Here is a 23,825-nt window from a genome sequence, read left to right on the forward strand (position 1 = left end):
TCAAGTTCTTTAGATTCTATATTTCCCATACTATTCTTGCCCTCCCCCCTATCTATTTGCTATCTACTGTCTATGCTACTTATTTTCTGTACCTTCTCCCCCCTTCTCCTTCTCCCACTCCCCTGTTGCTAACCTTCCATGTGATCTTCATTTCCATGGTTCACTCCTGATCTAGCTGTCCTCTTAATTTGCTTTTGTTTTAGGTGTGGTTCTTAATAACTGTGAGTTTGCTGTCCTTTCACTGTTCATCTTTTTTTATCTTCTTTTTCTTAGGTAAGTCCCTTTAACATTTCATATAATAAGGGCTTGGTGATGATGAACTCCTTGAATTTGATCTTATCTGAGAAGCACTTTATCTGTCCTTTCATTCTAAATGAAAGCTTTGCTGGGTAGAGCAATCTTGGTTGTAGGTGTTTGGTTTTCATGACTTGGAATACTTCTTTCCAGACCCTTCTTGCCTATAAGGTCTCTTGAGAAATCAGCTGACAGTCTGATGGGAACTCCTTTGTAGGTGACTGTCCCCTTATCACTTGCTGCTTCTAGGATCCTCTCCTTCATTTTAATCTTGGCTAATGTAATGATGATGTGCCTTGGTGTGTTCCTTCTTGGGTCCAACTTCTTTGGGACTCTCTGAGCTTCCTGGATTTCCTGGAAGTCTATTTCCTTTGCCAGATTGGGGAAGCTCTCTTTTATTATTTGTTCAAGTAAGTTTTCCACTCGTGACTGTTCCTCTTCCCCTTCTGGAACCCCTATAATTCGGATGTTGGAGTGTTTAAAGATGTCCTGGAAGTTCCTAAGCCTCTTCTCATTTTTTAAAAATTCTTGTTTCTTCTTATTTTTCTGTTTGGTCACTTTTTCCTTCCTTCTAATCTGCTCCCTTGATTTGAGTCCCAGTTTCCTTTCCATTACTTTTGGTTTCCTGTGCATTTCCATTCATTTCAATTAGTTTAACCTTCATATGTTCCTCTAATTTGTGACTAAAATCAACCAGTTCTGCGAGCATCCTGATCACCAGTATTTTGAACTGTGCATCCGAAGGTTTGGCTATTTCTTCATCACTTAGATTTACTTGCTCTGGGACTCTGAGTTGTTCTTGAGCCATGTTTTGATCTGTTTGTGCCTGTTACGTATGAGGAGAGGCACCTTAGTTGTTCACCAGGGTGGGGCCACCCAGGTCGCTGGTTTGTGATGCTGTATGTGGGGGCGGGGTCAGAGAGGGAGCAATGGTCCACTCACCCCTGCCTGTTTATCTGAGCGCAAATGTGCGAGCCCACCACCCTGTGGTCTATCTCAATGCTCGTCTCTTCACTGGTTTATCTGCGTGCAAATGCAAGACCGCAGACAGCCAGCAGCACGGCGCCTTCCCTGGGTCTGCCCGCCCGTAGCTACCCCGCACCTGGGATCCGCGCCCTTGGCTGCCTGCATGCCCCCCGGGTTGGGGGATCTTTTTTGCCTGACCCACTCTGCTGCTGCTGGCTTCACCCCTCTCACCGGTTTAGCTGAGTGGTTCGTTGTTTTCAGACTTTGTGTTGTTCGATTTTCTGTGGTTTGTGTTTATTGTTGTTAAAACTTTGTTGTTTTTATATTTGGTTGTGTGAGGAAGCAAAGTGTTTCCACCTACGCCTCCATCTTGGCGGAAGTCCCTGGCTCAAGTAAATTCTTATGAAAATTCTCTACAAGTTTAGACATTTCTCATGTCGACATAGTAAAAATGAGATCTGTCCAGAAAAAGTCCAACCACTGTTAACGTAACAAGAATGGTTTGCATGACACCAGTGTAACCTGGCAGCCAAGGAGAGTGGACTGGAATGCACATGTGTGAACTTATGACTTCACTGTACTAGTCAGTAGGGGAGGTAGATGTCATTGAGTGAGCATGTGTACTGCATGGCTGTTGAATTCAAAATGACTATGTGAGTGGAGCAATGAGTTTGCATCAAATTTTTCATTAATCTTGAACATTCTTCTGTGGAAACTATTTGGATAATACAGAAGGCTGCAGCTATGGGCAACTGGTGATTGGCAGCTTCATTATAATTCAGTCTACTCATACATCACATCTCATGCAGAGTTTTTGGTGAAACATCAAATCACCCAGATGACTCAACACACTTCCAGCCCAGAATTGGTGCCTCATGGCTTCTGGCTTTTCCCAAAACTACTATCGCCTTTGAAAGGAGATTTGAAACTGTTGGTAAGATTCAGGAAAATATTATGGGGCAGCTGATGGAGTCTGGAAGAACTGCGTGAGGTCCCTACTCACATGGGTGCCTACTTGGAAGGGGACTGAGGTGTCATTACCCTATGTACAATGTTTCTTGTATCTTCTTCAATAAATACCTCTGTTTTTCATATTACATGGCTGGATACTTTCTGGACAGACCTGTACTTTAGGTTTTACAGGCAAGATGGTCTCTGTTGCACTACTCAACATTGCCATTGTAGCGCAAAACCAAACACAGACAATAGGTAAACCTGTGTAGCCAGGTCTAATAAAATTTTCTCTACCAAAAAAATTGGGCTGGATTTGGCCTATGGAATCTGTTTGCCAACACCTGCAATAGATCATTGAAACAGAAACTGGCATCCAGAAGTGTGGTGCTTCCATAACAAAAACCTAAAACAGAGCATTGACTTTGGAAGCAGAAAGCTTACAGAGTCCCAAACAGTAGCAAGGAGATTGCAAGTGCAGTAAGGAAATTGTTACTGGAGGTTATTAGAGACCGAAAGCACATACAGGCAATATGAAGTTAACGTGGATGGTACAAAATGTATCCAATGAACTTGTGGTATTGCTCTGGAGATTTTCAGGCAAAATGTTCGAAGTTGCAACTAACTTGCTTTAGCTGCCTATAAAAAAGTACAGGAAGAAGAAACTTCTGTTTCAAGCAGAATTTAGAGGAACTACAGAGGGCTCAGGACAGTCTCAGCAGCCAGCAAAAAATCAATCAAAGTAAATGAACGTGCCGCGGTCCAGCCACAGCTGGGTCCAGGGGTTCCTGAAAGGGTAAGGTGTCAGCGATGGGAGACAGACAACAACACGACTCAGAGGAAAGTGAAGCTCTGTTCTGTTTATTGGAAGTACAAGCAGGTTTTTATATTTTCATTTTTGGTAGTGATTAACATTTGCGGTTAGGTAAAGCAGGAAATTTTCTACCCGGATATTTTAAATCAGACAATGAGAAATAGCTGTATGTATAGAGTTTGAATGTCTTATTGTTTATTAAAGTTCTCAGAATTTGTCATGGGGTAAAAGGATACGCTGGATTGAGTAGAGGTTATAGGAAAATTATTATAATGCTTTTGTAACGTCTAACTTAGCTATCTATCTTTTCTGTCTAAAATGTTTCTCTATGTACTATGGACTCTGACTCCCTGGTAATTGTTTCTATGTACTTAGTTTGTAGTAGCTAACCAGCTTCTCTTATTTCTTTGCCTGTCTAATTCTAATTGATATATATTCCTATTCAAGGTAAAGGAGGGACTGTTACTCTAATAACTTCTAGACATTCAGGAGCTATTTCATTAGAGGGGATTTTATTCTCTGGTCAAGAAATTATTTTGTACAAGTTCATTGGAATTATGTGAATCAATGAACCTGAAATACAGGTGTCTAACAATCCCACCACCTTTTGATCACATGAGTTCTTATATGGGAACAGTCGGGGATAATTTCTTACTCAGGTTTATAAACACCTTGTTTATACAATTTTTGGGCATGATTCAATAGTCTGGGGAGAACTAGTTGTCCCTTAAAAATTTTCCTCAAAGTTAATCATTGACTTACTTCGAGCCTCTTTCTCCTCATGGCCTGTTCCTATGGGAATCAGGGTACAATGTAAGACCATGAATAACATCAGCAAGGAAGTTACTAAGAGCGATCCCCCCAAAATTACCACCCCCCCTTGTATGCCACGTTCTCTTCCATTAAGATGGATTCCCTGAATTCCTTCTTTCCACGTCCGGACCTTGTCAGACAACATGGTTGGAAGAAGACGTGGCATGAACTAATATCCAACACCCTATGGATACCCTCTTTACTCTGCTGGGGCTCCTGTACCTGTGCTGGACTGCCACCCTCCCCACCCCTCACCCCACCCCCTCCTCTTCAATGCTTGAGCTTTTACACACTGTCCGTGCTGCTTGGACTTCTACTTTGCTCATTCCTTCCTAGTGGCTTTTGGACAGAATTGCTCAGAGAAGAAGGAAGAAAGTAATTTGTTTTATGGTTCATGGTTCCTTGAATGTGAGGAATCATTCCTAGGCCAGCCAGATTCAGATGGTAAGATAAGATTCTGGACCTGGAGGCTGAGCCTGAAGTCTCAATGGGAGGCACCTTTGGGTAATCTCTGGAGGAGATTAATGTATTTTACACATGGGAGGAATATAGAAAATTTGTGGCCACTGGGATTACAAAAGATCTCTGCTAATTTTTTTCTAACTCCTTCTGCCATCAGGAGGTGAAGTCTATTCCTACTCTCCTTGAATCTGGACCACCCTATAACTGGTTTTAACTAAAATGCCCACATAAGTGATGCTTAAGGCTAAGGCTTTATGAAATCTATATCTTTTTGTTCTTGAAATACCCCTTATATTGTAAGGAAACCCAAGCAGTCATATGGAAGGGCCTTTGTGGAGAGGTCCAAGTGAAGAACCAAGGCCCTGACCCACAACCCATTCTGACCCAGCCCCAAGCCAGCACCAACTGACAGCCATGTGAGTGAGGCCATTTGGGAATTTCCAACTGTGCTAGTGCTCCAGCTGACACCATGTGAAGCAGAACAGCCCGGGTAACCAACACAGTTGTGTGAAATAGTTAGTTTTTAAGACATTGAGTTTTGCGGTTGTGTGTTATTCACCAACAGATCATTGAAATAACTGTTTACCATGTACCTGGCACTATGCTGTGTCCTTCTGGTCTACTAGGGTGATACAGAAATGTAAACTGACAGGCACAGACATGGGTGCTATGAAGGGGCAGAGTAAATGCCTGCAGAGAGAAGCAGAGAACTGAGTGAGTCCGGGCAGGTCAACATGGGACGGGCAAACTACCCAATCTGGACCCCAACTTTTGGCCAGTCAGTATGGCAATTTCCTCCTCCAAGTGTCTCCCGCTAACAGGATTGTTTTACCTGAAAAAAGTGAGAGTGGAAAGAGCTGGAGAAGGTTGCCTTGGGTCTGTCTGTCTAACACTAGTTCATATTGGACAATGTTATCCTGAAGGTTTCTGGCCTTCTGGATCTTTCTGTAGGAAGAAATGTACTGATTCTAGGTATCTCTGGGCAGGAGCTGGTGAGGCTGGTGTTCGTGCCTCAGTGGATTCTGCATGTTGCTGGGAGATAGAGCAAGTGTTGTTTCTTTTCCTCACTTCCTGGCCACAGATAGGGTCCTGGGACAGGTCTGTGACCCCTAACCTCTCCTCAGTCCTGTCTCCTGGCCATTACCTAGATATATAGAAGATACATCACCATTTTCCCATCCCCTCATTTTTCGGATGGGGGCTAATCTGACCCATCCTCACTCATTGACCAGGCATTTTCCTCGAGGCATACACAGGCTATTAGGTTAGCTTCATCCTCACCAACTCCTTGGTGAATAACTCTTGACTTTTGTGTTCTAAAATAACCTAGCAATAGTTTGTTGTTTTTTTTTTTTAGCAATAGTTCTTTCCATCTCCCTTCCCCCCATTATAAAGAAAATAATAAACATTCATTTAACAGGTATTTTAACAAGTATTTACTCAGTGCCAAGTATGTGCCAGGTCAGTTCCAGGAACTGCAAGTTCTAGGGTCAGTTCTAGGATGCGGTAGTGAATAAGAAAGTTCCTGCACTCACAGAACTGATTTTCTATTGTTCGAGACAAACCACAATAAATAAATGTCCAATGATGGGTAGTGGTATCTGCTCTGAAAAAAATCAAGCAGCTTACGAAAATTTGGGTGGGCGACTATTCTATAAGGGTGGCCTAAGAAGACCTTTTTCTTAAGGTGCCATTTGAGTGATCTGAACGAAATATGGGGGAAGAGTATTTCCGGCTAAGTGAATAGCCCAGTAAGTACAAAGGACTTGAGGTAGGAAGAAACAGGGCAAGTTCAAGGGATAGCAATTAGGCTAGAGTAACTAAAGCCAGTAGAAAATGATAAAGGTAGGAAAGAGAGACAAGAACCAGGTCAGATAGGGCTTTTGTAACTTTGTTCTGAATAAAATGGCAAGATCTGGGGAAGTGACATAGAGGAGGTAGAAGCAGGGTGACCAGTTAGGAGGCTACTATATAACCAAGGGCAAGATATTTGGTGGTTTGGTTTGGAATGGTTACAGCAGAGTTAGTGAGTGATGCATTCTGATGGTTTGAAGGTACCACTGACAAGACTTGCTGAGGACCTGGAAATGGCATGTGGGCGTAAGAGAGGCACACTGATGACACCTTTTAGGTTTGGGGCTTGGGGAACTGGAAAACAATGGTGCCATTCTCTGAGGTAGGTGAGAGTGGGAGTGTAGGTAGTAGGTTATTGGGGGCAGGATGTGTTGAGTTTAAGATGCCAGTATGATAGGCAGTTGAATATTAGTCTGGTGGTCTGGGCTAGAGACAGAAATTCTGTAGTCATGATTATATAGTTATCATAAACCAACTCTGAGGAGTGAGCATAGACAGAAAAGATCATCATGGACTATGATAGCCTCGAGACTTCAACAACTGGATAAGAGGAGGAGAAGCCCATCAAAAGACGAGAGTGGCCAGTGAAGTGAGGAAGATCGTGAAAAAGCCTGATGTCCAGGAAACCAGGTGAAGAAAGTGGATTCTGTCTGAAACATCGCAACCAAAGGTCAACTCCTGAGCCTCCTTTTTCTCATCTGTGAAACGGAGACAGTAGCAACTGCCTACTTTACAGCGTTGCTGGAATTAAATGAGATAAAACATGTAGAGCAATTAGCTTGTGTCTGATTGGCCTATACCAGTTACAAACTTTCAATCTATGTTATCATTTCCCCCCACTTTAGAGTTGGCTTCTCCACTTACATAAATGACAGCACCACCATGAGTCCTTCTCAGGAGTGAGGTGTCTCTGCTCACTCAGGCACTAGGTGGGCCTGAGGTGTGGCCTTGGGATCAAATTTGAACCAAGCCTCTTCCGTGCCTAAGCCTCTCACCCACACAGCCTCCAGCCCTTACTTGCAAGTCAACAAGAAGTTAGCATGTGGTACGTAAGTTTTGGAGCCTGAATTCTGCCTCTCAACAGCTGTGGGATCTTATGCAAGTTTCTTAACCTTCCTGAGCCTTGAACTCTTTATCTGTAAAATGGGGACAATTCCTCCGTCACAGGACTGTGTCCAGGCCCTTTGCAGATTGTTACTAAAGCCGGCTCCTCTCCTCCCACAAGCTGGCAGAGGAGTTCGTGAGGCCCCGGGCTCCCCTCCCGAAGCGTGTACCCCGGCGCGGTGGGTCGCGCAGGGAGAGGCAACCTCCCCGCACGCCCTGACCCGAGCCGCGCAGGGCTCTGACCCGTCGCCTGGCTTGTGCGGCAGAAGCCGGCTCAGCCACTTTCTTCGGTCACGCGGCGTCGCGTGAGCCACGTCTTCTCGCCCAGCCCCCACAGCGGAGAAGGGGCCCGCACGCGGGGCCCGAACGCCCCGGAGAACCCTCCGCAGTCCTCGCACCCCGCGCCCGGCGTCCAAGTCCGTTTCCTGGACAACCTCTCACCCCGCAGCTTCCAGACCCCCAGGCCTAACGCCGCCACGACCCTCCACCCTCCAAACAGCGACCTGCTCGCTTTCTTCCCCGCCCTGTTCTGTGCCGCCGAGCCGCCCCTGAGCACCCCAGAAAGTGGCGGCGCCTCTCCAGGGCGGCTCGCTACCGACCAAAGCCTCGGGACCAAGGTTGGGAAGGAGAGCGGCTCACTGCGGGCCGTCGGGGTCCGAACTCAAACGCAGGGTGGCTCCCGGCCCCGAGGGCTGCCAGCCGCCCCCTCGAAACAACCCCGCCCCCCGGCAGCCCCGCCCCCGGCAGCCCCGCCCCCGCAGCTCCACTCCCGAAGCCACGCCCCTCCCCGCCCCCTCGGCCCCCGCCCTGGCGCTTTCGCCCGGAACGTCGCGCGCCCGGCCCCGCCCCGGCCCCGCCCGCGCCCCGCCCTCGCCTCGGGCCCCTCGGCGTTGCTCCGCCGCAGGGCGGGCGGGGAGTCTCCGCGTTCCGTTGCTCGCCGTCCGGCGCCGAGTTCCAGGCTCTCCCCGCCCCCTCCCCCAATTCCCGCGGTCTGGCAGCGCCTGGCCGGCGGCCCGCGGGCGGGCCGCCCTACCAGCTGTAGCCCACCCGCTTCTTAAAGCGGCGGCGGGAAGATGAGGTTCCGGGAGCCTCTGTTGGGCGGCAACACCGCGATGCCGGGCGCTTCGCTGCAGCGGGCCTGCCGCCTGCTTGTGGCCGTCTGCGCGCTGCACCTCGGCGTCACCCTGGTCTACTACCTGTCCGGCCGCGACCTGAGTCGCCTGCCCTATCTGGTCGGAGTCCCCACGCCGCTGCACGCTGGCTCGAACGGCGCCGGTGCCCTCACGGAGCCCTCCGGGGAGCCCCGAACGCGAGGAGCGGCGCCGCCGCCGCCGCCTTTGGACGCCTCCTCCGAACCGCGTCCGGGTCACGGTCCCAGCCCAGACGGGGACTCTGGCCCCGGCTCCTCGAGCAACTTGACTTCGGCCCCAGTGACGCCCAGCGCAGCACTGTCGTTGCCCGCTTGCCCGGAGGAGTCCCCGCTGCTCGGTAAGGACTCTAGTTTGCGTCAGTCCGAGAACTGGGACTGTCCCGGATTTCCCCGACAGGCCCCCCGGACTGCCGCCCATGCCCTCCTCCACGACGGCCAGCCTCCCTGTTCCGAATCCGAGTCCCCGATCCCTGACTGTTTCCCTGCTGGGGGTGAGAGGCTGGTAGATTGTGTTGGAAGTCGGTGCGGGATGGTATGGGGAAGCCACGGGCCCCTCTGGCCCCAGAGCCCGAGAAGGCCTTGGAGACTCCCCTGCTCTTTCCCAAGCCTCAAGTAGTGTTGGATTTTGAGTGTTTAGGGCTTGGAGCAGCCTTCGCCTTGCTAGCTCAGAGTAACCTCCAGTTTGGAGGACAGATGATGAGGCCTCCAGTGGGAAGGGGAGCTGGGCTCCCTCCCAGTTCACGTCTGCTGCAGAACCACTCCCAAGGGAGTGTGAGTTAACCTTTTCTCCTGAGCTTTTAGGCAAGTGACTTTCCCTAAACCTCTGTTTTCTTGCCTGTTAAATGGGGACAGTAAATGGTACCTGTTTCAGAAAGTCGTTTTCGAAAATTAGAAAAGACAATATAAACAACGGTTTACATTAAAAAGGGTAAACCCTCAATAACTTGTCACCATTGTCTTCAGCTCCTCTTCCATATCCCTGCCCTGGGACCCTCCTCTCCTGCTTCTTGCCCAAAACCTCAGTGAGCTGGGTCCTTCCCGGGGCGGTAGGTGATTGTGGGAACATAAAGTGTGTACCCTGGGGATGGGAGGGCTGAAATATAACAAGTTAGTACTGAGTTGTCCCTTTCAGGGAGCAGCCTGGAGTCTCAGTTATTTGGCCCAGAGGATGTGAACTCTAACCTCCAGCCTCTGTTTCAGCTAGGCTGGGAGTTTGGGTGGGTGGGATTACATTCCCCACGTCAGCAGGAGGCTGAGCCTACTCCCAGACCTTTCTTTGACCTGTAAATCCACAGGCAGTCAGGCCCAACATGGCCACAGGTTGCTCTTATGATTACCAGACAGGTGGCTGCTCATTTCCAATGGCAGGGTTTAGAGACTGTTGTTTCGAGTGAGGGGCCCTGGCAGGCAAGCGGGCAGGCATCCTGCTGATAGGAACTCTTCCACTTTTCCACAGAACCCTGGTAGGGCAGGCCTCTTACGGGATCTTGCTCAATATCTCCAGTAATTACTTCAACATTTTTGTATCCAGTTTGAGAGGAAGCTCTAGCAATTGGTCAGACAGGAATTGTGGTAACGGGGGATTTTTTTTTTTTAAGTAGAAAATTGAATTTCTTTGGACTTGATGATGGTTGTCTGGGAAGCAGACTAGTCCTATAAAATGAAGTCGAATCTTTGTCCTGCTGCTAAGTGTCTGATGTAGAATTCCTCAGAGTCTCTCCTGTGTAAACTGAGGTTGTCCGTGCTTAACTCACAGGATTGTTTCTGTGACTGAATGAGATTGTGTTTGTCAAGTATGTGACAAATAGGACTTGAGACTTGAAGTTTTATTTCTCAGACTCCCATGGAGAGTTCTCATTCTGAGAAAAGAAGGAAGAATGAGTTCCCTTACCCCCGAGAGGCCTGGTTTTGTCCTTTTGTTTTTAATTGTTGTCTGGACTTTATGCAGAAAGAAAGAGAAATTAATTAGAAAATTAAAGGACCCCAAAGTTCATTAAATTGATGTTCGAGGTGTGGACTTCCTGATGAAGCATGAGAGGCTGTGGCGTAGCTAGTGATTGGTGGCCAGTTGCCGGGGTCTCTGAATTACAGTTGACTCTGAATTGGTGGCTCAAAGGGACTTTCTGAGAGACAGTGCTTTGGGAGGGCAAGGAGAGAGGCCCTGGGTCTTCTCTAGCTTGGCTGCCTTTGTGTGACAGGCATGGGACCGTGGTATTCAGGCGGCTGGTTGAGGCAGCCCCAGAAAGCGAAGGCGGAGGGTTTTTCTTCATTTTAACGGAGTCTTTAGGTTTGAGTGGTTGGGTGCAGCTCCTGGAGGGGAAGTTCCTGGCTGGGAGGGGGCCTTGAAAAAGCCGAAAGTCTCCCTGGGGGGGCGGGGGGAAGATGCAGGGGTGGGGTATCTGTTCAGCTGGGCAGGTGTCTACCAAAGCCCTTGTTGAGTGGTTTTGAGGTTGGTGGGAGAAAGCGTCCGTGGGTTTTAGAGCTGTGGCATTTTCACTACTTGCAGTTTCTTTCCACAACTTGGCTATTCTTTCTGGTGTCCAGGAGTCTGGACCAGATGTGGCTGGTGGGTGGTGGGCATGCTGTTCCATGGAAGAGCCAGGCAGGCTGTTGAGCGGTCTCTGTTTGATTCGTACTGGGTTGTCAGAGCCTCGGGACTGATTTCAGGTAGACTTGGTTGGAATCCTTTCTCTGTCTGTACTCTGTGTGATGTAGAGCAGGGTACAGTGTTTGGAGCCACAGTAGGTTCCGCCCCAGGCATACCCAGGGGCTAGTGTGAGGTCTCCTGAGCTGGGTGCTGCTGGGGGAGGCGGGCCTTTCCTGAGGATTCCTCCAAGTTCCCTGGGGAATTCTCCCAGGGAGATGGGCTGGTAGGTGGTGTCCTCTCAGCCCTCAGGGGCCTGTCAGCATCCAGTCCATTGAACTATGGCAGTGAGGCTCCTTTTCCTGGCTGCCTGGGTGTTTGCCTGCAATGTAATCAGCCTGGGAGGAGCAGCAGCTTTGCATTTGGTGTAGTTTCCCTCCACCCCTGCCCCCACCCAGAATGTTATCTCTGCTTAGATTTGGTAGCAGCTCAATGTGACCTGACTGGTGACTGGCACTGGCACTGCCAGCCCAGAGAGGGTCTAGGTAGGGGTTGGGCAGTACCTCAGGTTGAACTGGTTAGGGGAGTCAGGGACCTGTTAGTACACAGGGCCTAAGACTGTTAGTACAGTCCCCTCAAAAGTGCTTTGGGGCAGGAGGTGGTGGTGAGTATGAGACTGCCTAATTCTCTGCTAGCACGGAGTCCCCTCCCCGCTTTCCCACATATGCACACATGTGGACACAAGCCCAGGACAGTGTGTACTTTGAGGACCTCTGTCCTGGCCTCTGCTGGGAAAGGGTTTTCTCTCCCCTTTAGGGGATGTGTCTTGGAACCTCATCACCTTCCAGCTTGGGGTGGAGTCTCACCCTACAGCTTAAGGAGGCCCGAGGAGCCTCCCCTGTGTCTAGATCTTTAAGCTTTAGGAGGTTAGGTAACTAGTTCTTTAATCCAGTTTTGTCCTGTTGCTTTTCTGGGGAAAATATTGACATACACAGAGACTTGCCTTGTTCAACAGGCTGACATTGAGAAATACCCTTCATGGCTGTCTGGCTTTCTGGTGGTGACAGGAGTGATTCCTGTCTGTTTTATTCCTCTCAGACTCTGAGCAAGTAGGGGAGCCTTCACCCGATGAAGCAGGTGTAAGCTCCTTGGGCCACAGGGAGCGAGAACCAAATGTGGGATTGTACTCAATCCGGGGGACGGCGGTAGCATCCCCTGGTGGAACTGTCTAGTCCCCTGGCCCCCACCCCTCATTGTGGAAAGGGGAAGGACCCTGCCTCCGTGCACACACCCAAAGAGTGGCCTGCTGGGGCTGAAATCCAGTCTCCTGCCTCCCCACTCCATGCTGTTTCCTGAGGTTATTGCCCAGTAGGCACCTAATGCAGAGGCTCAGGGCAGCCTATGTGGCCTAGAGTTTGGGAGAATCCTGCTAGGTGTGTTTGTGTGTCCCTTTGTAAGATCTTATATGATGACGACTTGCCTGGATGTCCTTGATGGCTAAAGCATTTGGTCACTTAACTCATTCTCCCAACAACATGCCTGTCCTAGGCCTGCTGGGTGCTAGAGCTACAGAGGGGAAGAGGACAAAATGTGAACTTGTTCAGGTGGAGGAGGCATATTTAACTGCTCTGATGACATTTAGGGAAACGTCAGATCTTTAAGCTTTTAGGGCAAAAGGACAAAACTGGATTAAAGAACTAGTTACCTAACCTCCTAAAGCTTAAAGATCTAGACACATTTAGGGAAATGTGTTTAGTGTCTCCCTTGCCTTAACCATCCTTTTTTCCTTCTTTTCTTCCTTATTTCTTTCTCTTATTTGGAAACCCAGAGTTGGTATAAAGTTCTTCAGCCCTAGTTTTGTTTTATTTTTTTACATTTTATTTTCCCAGGTTTTATTCGATTGTGTGGAGACTGTTTCTCTAATTTCTGAAGCCTAACATTAGCTATGCTGGGTAATCTTTAACTTGCTGCTCTTCAATGACTATGATGAGACATTAGCAGCCATATGACTAGGCATTCTAGTCTTTGGATAGCAGCAGGGTAGGGATTCCCCAGTTGGGACTTGGTTAATTTATGGGTTGGAAATGATGGGATAGTTGATGCGAAGGCAGTTCCAGCCCTTCTATGGATTCTGCCCTAGGGGCTTTCCAGACTTTAGGGGCTCAGCTGGGTTCTGGGTGTTTGTGAAAGGGGCTCAGCCATCCTGTAGTCAAAATCAAAGCTGGTCACTTCTCCAGCCTTTTACCCAGTGCCTCCTACCCCTTGTTCCCTGTTGAGTATTCCCTGCCTATTCCAGCAGGAAGCAGAGACTGAAGTTCTGTTTGAATCCACAGCCACCTGGAAATTCCAGTTTTTCTCATCCAGTTAACCACCAATCCAGTTGTCATAGGACAAATGGTCTGCCCTTTCTGCCTAAATCCCTTGAGGGCCTGGCACTGTGGCCATTTTACACTTGGCTCTGGCATTGCCCAGTGTGTTCTCTGGGCAGTGAGGTCACTGTGAAGGCTAGCCAGAAAGACCCTGTCTCCTTCGGGAGTTAACAAGGTATGGGTTTGGATTTGGTGGCCACCACAACACCCTCCTATCCCTTAACTTGGTGAGGGGTTCTGGGAGCCAGACTGTGGCTAAGATTGTAAAGGCCCCAGTCGTGGGGGCCTCTGTGTTTATCGGGGCCTATGCTGGTCACCAGCTTGGGGAGAGATCTGGAATCCCTTTCTGAAGGATAGTTAGAATGTTGTGGTGATTTGGGGGTAGGCGACAGCGTCTGGCAGGGAGCTAGCTGGTCATGGGTGAACGTGGCCTAACGGGATTTGTCCTTAGAAGGCAGAAGGGCTGACTCACACCCTCAGTGTTTCAGGTTCTGCTTTCCAGCCCTGCCTCAGCCAACTCCATTCCTGCACAGTGAAGGCCAGTGGCTGGATAAGTGGCTGTGGCTGAATTATTTGGCAGTGATTTTAATTTTGTTCTGGATGTGTTATGTAGCTGCTCCTCTATCCCCCTGTTGCCTCTCCAAAGTCCTCCAGGAAGCCCAGAGAGAGAAGGAGAAGGATTTGCCTCTCTGGGAGAGTAGGGACTGTAGTTTGCTTTTTCCTGTTGTTGTTGTTTTTTAAGGATCTGACAGTCTTCTTCTCTTTTGTGTAAAAAGTAATACAGGCTCATTGAAAATAATTTGAAAAGTTAAGGAGTAAAAAGCATACTTATGTTTCTGTCAACCAGACAATGTATGATGGCGTATTTTCTACTAGTCTTGTGTGTGTGTGTGTGTGTGTGTGTGTGTGTGCGCACGCGTTCAAGGATATAGCTGATATCTTTGTAGATGGACAGATGGACTGGTACAGAGATAGATAGCCTGATCTCTGGTATTTTTCACCCAAGGTTCTGTCACAAGCTTGGTTCTATACCTTGAAAAGGCACAAAGGCTGTATTATTCTGTCCACTGAATATGCCATAATTTTTATCATTTAACAATTGTTGAACACAGACACACAAAGTTTTGAAGTTTTGTTTTTTTCTGGGGGTTTCATGAGGCTTGTGCACAAAGCTTTATGCACTTCTGCATTGTTTCCATAGTAAAGTTTTCTAAAAACAAAATAAAGGAGTGCTTTTTTGAGAAGGGCTAGGTTTTTAAACCAGTTTTCCTAAAGGATAGGCCCGTTGAAAATTACATGTTTGCTTGTTGCAGGCAGATGAGTATCATTTATTGCTGAATGGAGGCTATGTCTAGAATTTTGATTAAAAGGGAAACTAGGTGCAGGAAGTGTCTGGGGCAGGGTGGAGGGCCAGGCAGCAGGCCCGGCTCTCAGGGGTAAGGCTGAGCAGAAAACCAGTGGGGTGATGCCCCACCAGTCAGCCCTCGTAGTAACATTTCCATCCGTCTCCTTAGCAGCCATGTCCCTGGGCTCCCATGGACTGTGGGACTGTGGGCTTAGGAGCATCCGGACCCTGGTGCTTGGTGAACAACCAGCTAGCTAACCCAGTATTACTGACATGATCAACTTGACTGTTTCCACAGAAAGTGTGCCAACAAGCTAGCAAATCTACAACACGCAGTACAGCTCTCCCACCAACAGGAAGCCCTGAGATCCGGGTGGGGGCGGGGGTCACGAAGTGAGAAACCTGTAGGTTCTCGGGATTCCTTTGGAGAGGAGAAGGGCTGGGGGTGGGGAGCAGGGGGCTCAGAGACCACGCGGGTCTGGCACACAGTAGGTGCTTGTTCAGGGAGGTTAAGAGCAATTCAACCTCAGGCCAGTGTGCCAGGCTCTTTCCAAGGTGTCTGTTTTGAAGTTATTTCCACTTGGAGTGTCCTCACTGGAGCTAAATTCTCCTCTTGTGAGGGACACCTTGGGTTTGGGAGTCTGCCAGGGGTCATTTGGCACAGAGCCTGGGGATGGGGGTGGGGGAGGCTACACTGAAGGAAGGGGCAGGGTTTCGTCATACCAGCGTGACCAGTATGGTATGAGATCAGGGCCCTTCCTGCCCCACCACATGGATCATAGGGATGGGCCCTGGCAAGGGGTTCAGTCGTTGTCTGCCCCTATGAATGGGTGCATTGTAAAAATGCCTTACAGTTTTTCTTTAAAAGTTTCTTCCTGTTTTGCATCATGTCCTTTTGCCTTTGACATCCTGAAACCACAGAGTTGTTGTTGGTGTTTTAGGAGACCGCCAGCTCGAAAAAACAGGAAAGGACTCCAAGATAAGGGTAGACTTAGGGAAACGTATTTGCATTGTAGGAGGTAGTAGGTAGCTCCTGGCATTCGAGTGAGCTCTTCAGGCAGCCTCGGTAGGGTCTCTGCCTGTCCCAGAGACTTGAGTCTTCACCCAGAAGTTAATAGAGGTCCCAAGAAAGAGAGTGAATGGGGACTTATTTGCTCATTCAGCAAACTTTCATTGGTAACTAGACTAAATGAAGCATGGAAGTTAGATGCGAACAAGGCCTGACCCCCATTCTGAGGGAGCCACTCGGCCGTGGACAGACTCTGGCAGTACTGTGTGGTCAGAGAGAGAAGTCAGAGTCAGAATGAAGGGCCTTACTTCCAAACACTGACTGTAGCACTCCTACCTCACCTGTTTGAGCAGTCTCCCTGGTTTGGAAGGGCAGGGATACACTGTTGAAAACAGCCTATAATTTCCTGTAGTTACTGCTGCGCGTAGGAAGAACATTATAGCTGAGGCCCAGCTGTTGCATACAGTCACCAGCAGGGTAGGAGAAGATAGGAAGTGGAGGCAGAGTGAACAGAAGATGATAAAAGAGAGAGCTAGTATGGTTGGGATCATGCTGGACAGGGGAAGGCTGAGGATAGCTTAGGGGGAGGGACTGAAGGGCGGAAGGTAAAGGGAGAGAGAGGAACAGAGAGGGTTTTCTGGTCTACAGAAGGCAGGAGGAGCAAGCCTTAAAGGCCACGGGAGTGAGGGTTCTGAGTTCTTGTTCTTCTCCTAATTCATTACATCATTTTGGGCAAGTCCCAGCTGCATTGGCCCCTCTTTTCATCTCTGAAGTTTGAGTGGGCTGGACTTTTTGGTCTTTTGTGCCCTCTGTCTCTTCCTCCTGAAGTCTATAGGTTGGCGTGGGGGCGGAAATCCTGGTTATATCTGCAACATGAAAGGCTTTTGAAATTCCCTGTGAAGTTTACTATCACCCACTGCCTATTTCAAGGGCTCTTGTGGTGAGGCTTCTGCTGAGGATTTTGTCATCTCTGACTAAGCAGGCGTAAAGATTTTAGTTGGTGAATTACCTCTGTAATGGCATGGTGAATGTGTCTTTCTATCACTGTGCCTAGCCATGTGATATGGAAAAGATGTTATCCTTTCTGTTCTCATCTGTAGCTGTGAAGCTTAGGTAATAAACATAACAGGTCTCCAAACAGTGCCTAACGTAGAATAAGCTCTGAATATATGTTATCTATTATTGGTAGTACTGATAGTTTTTGTTTTTTTTTTTCCAATTCTCACCTGAGGACACGCTCACTGATATTGGAGAGAAGGCAAGGGAGGGAGGGAGAGAGAAAGAGCAACATTATGGGAGAGAGAAACATCCATTGGTTATTTCTGCAGCCTAGGTATGTGCCTGGCTGGGAATCAAACCCTCCACCTTTTGGCCAACCAGCCAAGCCACACTGGCCAGGGCAGTACTGATAGTTCGTTCTTACTTGTGAGGATTTTGGCTTTTGCTTTGTAGGATTTCCTCCTTTTATTTTTTTTCATTGAAAATGTCATCACCTTAAATGTTTCAAAACATGATTCTTTTCTCTTCCATTGTAATAAAACATGTGCCTAACAGTGTAGTGAAACTTGAATCTACTTAACAAATGTATACATATTATACTCTGTTGCAACTGTAGTGTGAAACTTTGCATTCTGCTATTTTCATTCAACTGTTAAATTGCTTATAATTATCCTAATTATTTTTTGTAGCTGCTCTCTAAGATTCTTACAGATATTCCCTTAGCTTCCACATTCCAGATTTCACCATCATAGATAATCTCGGACGTTTTTGCTGTGTGCAGCTCATTGCTTCAATAGAATTATTTCCTCTGGAGGAATTTCTAGGCCTGAGGATATGGTTGTTTCAAGGACACTGGTTCAAGTGGCTACTTGTTTTCCAGAAGATTAGAATAATCCATAGGCCCTAAACTGTAAATTCCTGGGCCAGGGATACTGACTTTTAAGGAGTGTGGATTCCCAGGGAGAGTCAGGTCTCTCTGGAGTTTCACACTTAAATACGCCCAGCCCTTGGGCCTTGTGCTTGTGTTAAGGTCCCCTGTGTAGGGCCTGTGTCCACTCTGGACTTGAAGCTTTTCCTTTTAGCCTTTGCCTCTGGTTCCTGCTGAGGTTTCTTATACCCAAAAAGACTTACTGGTGGCTCTTTCAATATCTTTGCCAATAGTTGATTTACACAAGATAAAAACCTTTTCTTTTTCCTTCATTTACAGAGGCAAACTTACAGAATGGGGGCAGACTTTCTATAGTCTGGCTTTGAAAGCCTGGCTTAGAAATGGTGTTGATCTAAAAATTTGTGGGTCAGGTGCTGGAAATGCTGCAGGTTGCCACCCATAGAACCGAGTAAGCTTCTGATGGGCTAGCCAGGGAAGCTGACCATTTAACCCCAGCACGTGAACTCTGATCTGGCAGCCCTGGTTTATGGGATCCAGAAAGGGGGCCCAAACAAAGAAAGGCTTTTAAATTATATTGGGTAAAATAGGTTGATCAATAACCAAAGGTCTGCAAATGTCAATTGACAGTTCTGTTCCTATAGCCACCCCCCCCCACGCACATGCCCCTTTTATAGATAAACTGCTGACTTGCATAAGTGGTTAGAATGACTTTAGAGCTAGTGATTTCAGTGACCAAAGGCTTACAAATGCAGCAGACAGGGTGCATTCAACTCGGGACAGCTGTTCCCTTCGTCTCGTAACCACTCCCTGTGTTGTCCCTTCTGCCACATTCCGCAGCAGTCAGCTGTGGCTTATTGCTAGGGCGCCTCTGGGTCCATTTGGAATCAGACCAGAGCTGCTGTCCAGCATATTGTTCCTGGGGGCCCAGGACAAGACTTTCTTCCTGTGTAGAGTGGGGGGATAATCCTTACCTCAGAGGGCTGATAAGACAATTGAATGAGGTGAGGTTTGTGGTAATATCAATATTCTGTCTTTTGATCAGTGCCTAAACCACCCCTTTGGGCCCAGAAGACACGCATTCGACGCAGTAGGCTGCAGAGTATAATTTCCTCCAAATGCATTTTATCCGTCTGTCCTGTGGTAGAGTTAACAGGAAGGAAAGGTGTGAGGCTGTAACCACAGTTTGGGGACAAGACTTAGCCTGGAACCAGGGGTTAGCAGAGACAGTTGCCTGGCTTATAGGTGAGCGCACCTTCCCCAGGCCACATGGAGAGGGATCTCATTTTGGTGACTCCACAATCCTGGGAATTTGGAGTGTGTGTTGCCATGTGTCAGGCATGCCAGGATTCTGTGGTGACCCCTAGTCTTCCCTTCACTGGGCAGACATTGTTTATCAGTGTCCTGGGGAGATACCATCATAGGTTACAGGTAGCTGAGCTGAGTGGTCAGGAGGAGGAGCTGGAGGGAGCACTGGATTTTTGTTGGAGCCTCAGGAAGTGAGAAGTGGTGTTGAAAAATGGGGACTGCCCTGGCTGGTGTGGCTCAGTGGATTGAGTGCCAGCCTGCGAACCAAAATGTCACCGGTTTGATTCTCAGTCAAGGCACTTGCCTGGGTTGCAGGCCAGGTCCCCAGTGCAGGGGTATAAGAGGTAACCACACGCTGGTGTTTTAAAAAATAAAGTAATGGTGACTGGATGTAAATGGGCTTAGCCTGGGATATCCAGCGAGCGGCCTGTGCCTACTGTGTTTAGACAAACTTAGGCGCAGACCTGTAGACATCCTTTCTTTACTCAGGGGCTGGTGTTGAAAGCCAGGATGGCAAGCCATTCAGTCCAGTTCTGGTGCCAACCCACAAGTAATCTGAGAGAAATCACACATCTTCTCACTGGGCCTCAGTTTACCCATCTATAAAATGAGATGAAGGGTTAGCTTGGATGCTCTCTAGAGTCCCTGCCTGCCTGGGAATTCTAATGTAGCCACGTACTGCTGCTCAGCGAGGCTAAATGGCTCTGTTGCAGGACAGTAGAGTTCTGTCCCCATGAAGGCCAGTCATGTAGAGTTGGGGTGACTCTCAGTGGACCCTGGGAACCAGGACTGTGTCTTCCTGATCAAAGTCCATGTCCATGACCACCTGATCTTTAGCAATTTCATTTTCTAGACACGTAATCAAAACTTGGAAGGAGTAAGTTGGTCACTTGGAAAACCCAGTCAGTGGGAGCCACTGTGATCTAGTGTCCTAGGCTCCAGCGACAACCAGCCAACCCCTCTCACTGCAGATGATGCTGATTCAGCACTTCCGAGCATGGAAAAGGTACTTAAGGTGCATTTTTTTAATAAGTAGGAATTCCTAGGTCTGCTTTATTATTTTTTTAAAGATTCTATTTATGCCCTGGTTGGTGTAGCTTAATGGATTGAGCGTGGGCCTAAGAACCAAACAACTGCGGTTCGATTCCCAGTCAGGGCACATGCCTGGGTTGCAGGCCAGTTCCCAGCAGGGGACACATGAGAGGCAACCGTACATTGATATTTCTCTCCTACTCTCCTTCCCTTCCCTTCTAAAGATGAATTTAAAATCTTTTTTAAAATTGAAGGAAAGATTTTGTTTATTTATTTTTAGAGAGAAGAGAAGGGAGGGAGAAAGAGAGAGAGAGAGAAACATTGATCACCTGCCTCTCAAATACCCCCAACCGGGGACCCAGCCCACAACCCAGACATGCACCCTAACTAGGAATGGAACTGGCGACATTTAGGTTCACAGGTCAGTGCTCAATCCACTGAGGCGCACCAGTGAGGGCCAGATGCATTCTTTTCATTGACTCTCAGAGGAGCTCTAGTGCAATGATGAATAGATCTGTTAAGAAAGAACATCCTTTTCTTGTTCCTGGTCTTAGTGGGAAAACAGTCTTTTGCTATGTCAGCAGTGGGATTTTCATAGCAGTGTGGATACTTTCTTCTTGTATCAGGCTAGGAAAGTTCCTAGTTTTTTGAGTGTCTTTATTATGAATAGTTGGTCTGTTGATGTACGGTCATCATGTGGTTTTTGTCATTTATTCTATTGGTAAGGTATATTATGCATGATCGATTTTTTAAAAGATATAAATCAATCTTGAATTCCTGGGATAAGTCCTACTTGTCCATGGTGTATAATCCTTTTTATATGTTGGATTCAGTTAACTATTTTTGTTGTTGTTGTTGTTGAGGGTTATTCATAAGAGGTATTGATCTACAGGTTGTTTTTTTTTTAATCTAGCTCTTATTGAGGTATAATTGACCAAAAAATCTGTAGTTTTCTTTCTCATGATGTCTTTGTCTGATTTTTGGTATCAAGGTAATACTGACTCATACATGAGTAGGGAAATGTTACCCCTTCAATTTTAGGGAGAGTTTGTGAAGGATTTGTATTTAAATATCTAGTAGAAGTCACTAGTGGGGCCATCTGAGCCTGGGTTTTTCTTTGTTGAAAGCTTTTTGACTACTAATTCAACTTTTTAACTTACCACAGGTCTATTCAGATTTTCTACTTATTCTTAAGTCAGTTTTGATAGTTTGTGTCTCCCTAAAAATTTATCCACTTAATGTAAGTTTTGTTGGCATACATTGTATTCTCTTAAAATTCTATAGGGCTTGGAGGGATGTTTCCTTTTTCATTCCTGATTTTGGTAATTTGAGTCTTTTTTCCCCCCTCTGGTAAGTTTAGCCAAAAGTATGTATGCCTCCTCCTCCCGTGCTCCCCCCAAAGATCTTTATTGTTCCAAGATTAAAAACTTCATCTGTATTCTCTTCTAAGCTGCTGCTTTAACATTTTAGTACTTGTCCCTAACAGTGAGGGATGGACACGGTCACTATCTGACCCTCATGTACTGTAGGAAGACATGTCGTACCTAAAAGACCCTTTGAGGTCCCAGGCTCTTCTTCCAAATCTACCACTGTTATAGTGGATCGGAGTAGAAAAGTGGAATTTTAGCCACTTGTGCTTGTAGAGCTGTGATAATCTATAGGCTTTGAAGTTCTAGGGAGTCAGTGAGAAGGCAGAGTAATATTTATTGATCATCTATTAGTGTCCAGCGCTGTGATAAATATGTATATGTGTTTTCTCATTCACCATCTGAGAAGAACACATTATTTTACCCACTCCGTAGAGAAGGAAATCGGAGCTGGCTACATTTAAAGTAGTCCTGATACCTGAGAGGTGTTGCCAGGAGTGCACGGCTGGCAGACCGCCCACGTGGCCACTGGGGAAGCAGGCTCTCTGCAGCCTAAAGGCCGGTTCTAGGTGTAGAGAGAAGGATGCACTTGTAACCAGTATTACTGGGCCACAGATTTCAGTCCGTGCTCCAGAACTGAATGAATATCAGATGGGAAACCGACTCAGTAATAAAACCCCTGGAGACTTATTTACCTGCTGGAATGCTAAATTTCTGATTTACTGGGAAAACTAGAACTCTTGTCAAGTGTCTTAGAATTCTCTGGCTGCAGGCAGCACTACAAGGGAAAGCATAGTTTAGTCAGGCAGTTAGTGAGTCAGAAGTCAGAGCAGGGAAGTGAGCACTCTAATGTCGGGTGGTGACGTGGCTCATCGGTCTGCCCCCACAGTATTACAGACCTGCTTAGGGACTTTGGTTTGTTCTAGAGGTCAGGGCTCCTCTCTCCCCTGTACAAATGCTGGAAGGGCACCTCTAGCTCCATCCTCCACCACTCCCCTATTTATTTTCCTCTGTACATTTCCCCTTCCTTCCTTCCCATTCAATCATCAAACTACTACGTGGCCCATTACCATCATGGACTCTCTTGCCTTATTTATTTATTCTCTTTTATTCTCATTCCCACTCCCACTTCTCCACCCCTCACCTCGTGTAACCATTCTGATGTGTTTCATGTGTATCCATTTTATCTCTTGCCAAATGGGAGCTGCCGTTTTACATAAATGCATTTTTTTTATTTTAAATTTTAATTTTTAGATGAGCATACAGTAAAATTGTTTGTTCGGTTTCTTTTTTTTTCTGGTGTATAGGTCTATGGATTTTAACACAAGTACATATTTGTATAACCACCACCACAATCAGGATACAGAACATTTCTATCACTGCGGAAGTCCCCCTTAAAGTCCCATTTTCCTTCAACCTTACCCCCCCACCACCACTGATCTCTTCTTCATTACTGTTGTTTCGTCTCTTCAAGAATTTCATACAAATGGATCATACAGCATATACAGACGTATTTTTTGTACATGTGTTTTTTAACTAATTTATTGTTTTGTTTTCAAAGATTTTATTTATTTATTTCTAGCGAGATGGAGAGGGAGAAAGAGAGGGAGAGAAACTTCAGTGTGTGGCTGCTTCTCCTGGGCCTCCTGCTGGGGGCCTGGCCCACAACCCAGGCATTTTTTCAGTCCACTGAGTCACACCAGCCAGGGCTGTGCATGTATTTTTAACTTATGTAAATAGTGTTATTTTATAGCTCATTCTGATTGTAACTTTATTCTTCCAGCTTTGTTTAATTTTTTTTTTAATTTTCAAAGACAGTTCATTTAATATCTTCTAGAATGATATTAACTTGATTATAAACATTTGGCAAATACAATCTTTGGCCAAATTTTATAAATAAAGGTTATGTTTAAAATCTTTTTTTTTTTTTTCATTTTTATGGAATTTATTGGTGTGACACTGGTTATCAAAGTTTTACAGGTTTCAGGTGCACAGTTCTGCAACACAGCATCTGTACACTGTATTGCGTGTTCACCAGCCCAAGTCAGGTCTCCATCCATCACCATTTATCCCCCCATACCCTCCCCCACCTCCCCCCAATTATTTTTAAGTTTGACCTAACTTCAAAGGTATAGAAACGTGACTGGAATTATACAGAGAACTTCTGGATATCCTCTGGTTTCCCCTAAATTTCTCAAATGTTCACATTTGGCTGTATTTGCTATTTTGCTCTCTTCTTTCTTTCTCCGTACATGTGTATGTGTGATATCTTCTGAACCTTGCCCCTTTATCCCTAAATAGTCAGTATTTCCTAAAATAAAATCATTTAAAATATAATCACAGTGCAGTGATTTTCAGCACTTTTTAATCTCATGTCACACATAAACTAATAGCTAAAATTCTGTGACATACCAAAAAGTAGACTTTTTGCCAATCTGACAGAAAAATTGGTATGATTTTGATTCATCCACACCAGACAGCTATTGTGTTGGCCGTTGTCATTTTTTTATTTGACAGT

General features: G+C 46.8%; 1 protein-coding gene across 2 annotated transcripts in view; it reads left to right on the forward strand.

The window, feature by feature from the left end:
- Positions 1-8,129: 8,129 nt before the first annotated feature.
- Positions 8,130-23,825, forward strand: part of B4GALT1 (beta-1,4-galactosyltransferase 1) — a 50,869-nt gene continuing 35,173 nt past the window's right edge. Inside the window, exon 1 of one of the 2 annotated variants that reach the window (XM_053656208.1) lies at positions 8,130-8,746. In XM_053656208.1, the coding sequence (XP_053512183.1) occupies positions 8,332-8,746 (415 nt within the window). In that variant the 5' untranslated portion in view covers positions 8,130-8,331. The remainder of the gene's footprint in view (positions 8,747-23,825) is intronic. The other variant, XM_037159882.2, reaches the window with a different exon arrangement.

Source organism: Artibeus jamaicensis, unplaced genomic scaffold (assembly GCF_021234435.1).
Source record: "Artibeus jamaicensis isolate MK-2021 breed Jamaican fruit bat unplaced genomic scaffold, CSHL_Jam_final scaffold_1964, whole genome shotgun sequence".
Classification (NCBI taxonomy): Eukaryota; Metazoa; Chordata; class Mammalia; order Chiroptera; family Phyllostomidae; genus Artibeus; species Artibeus jamaicensis.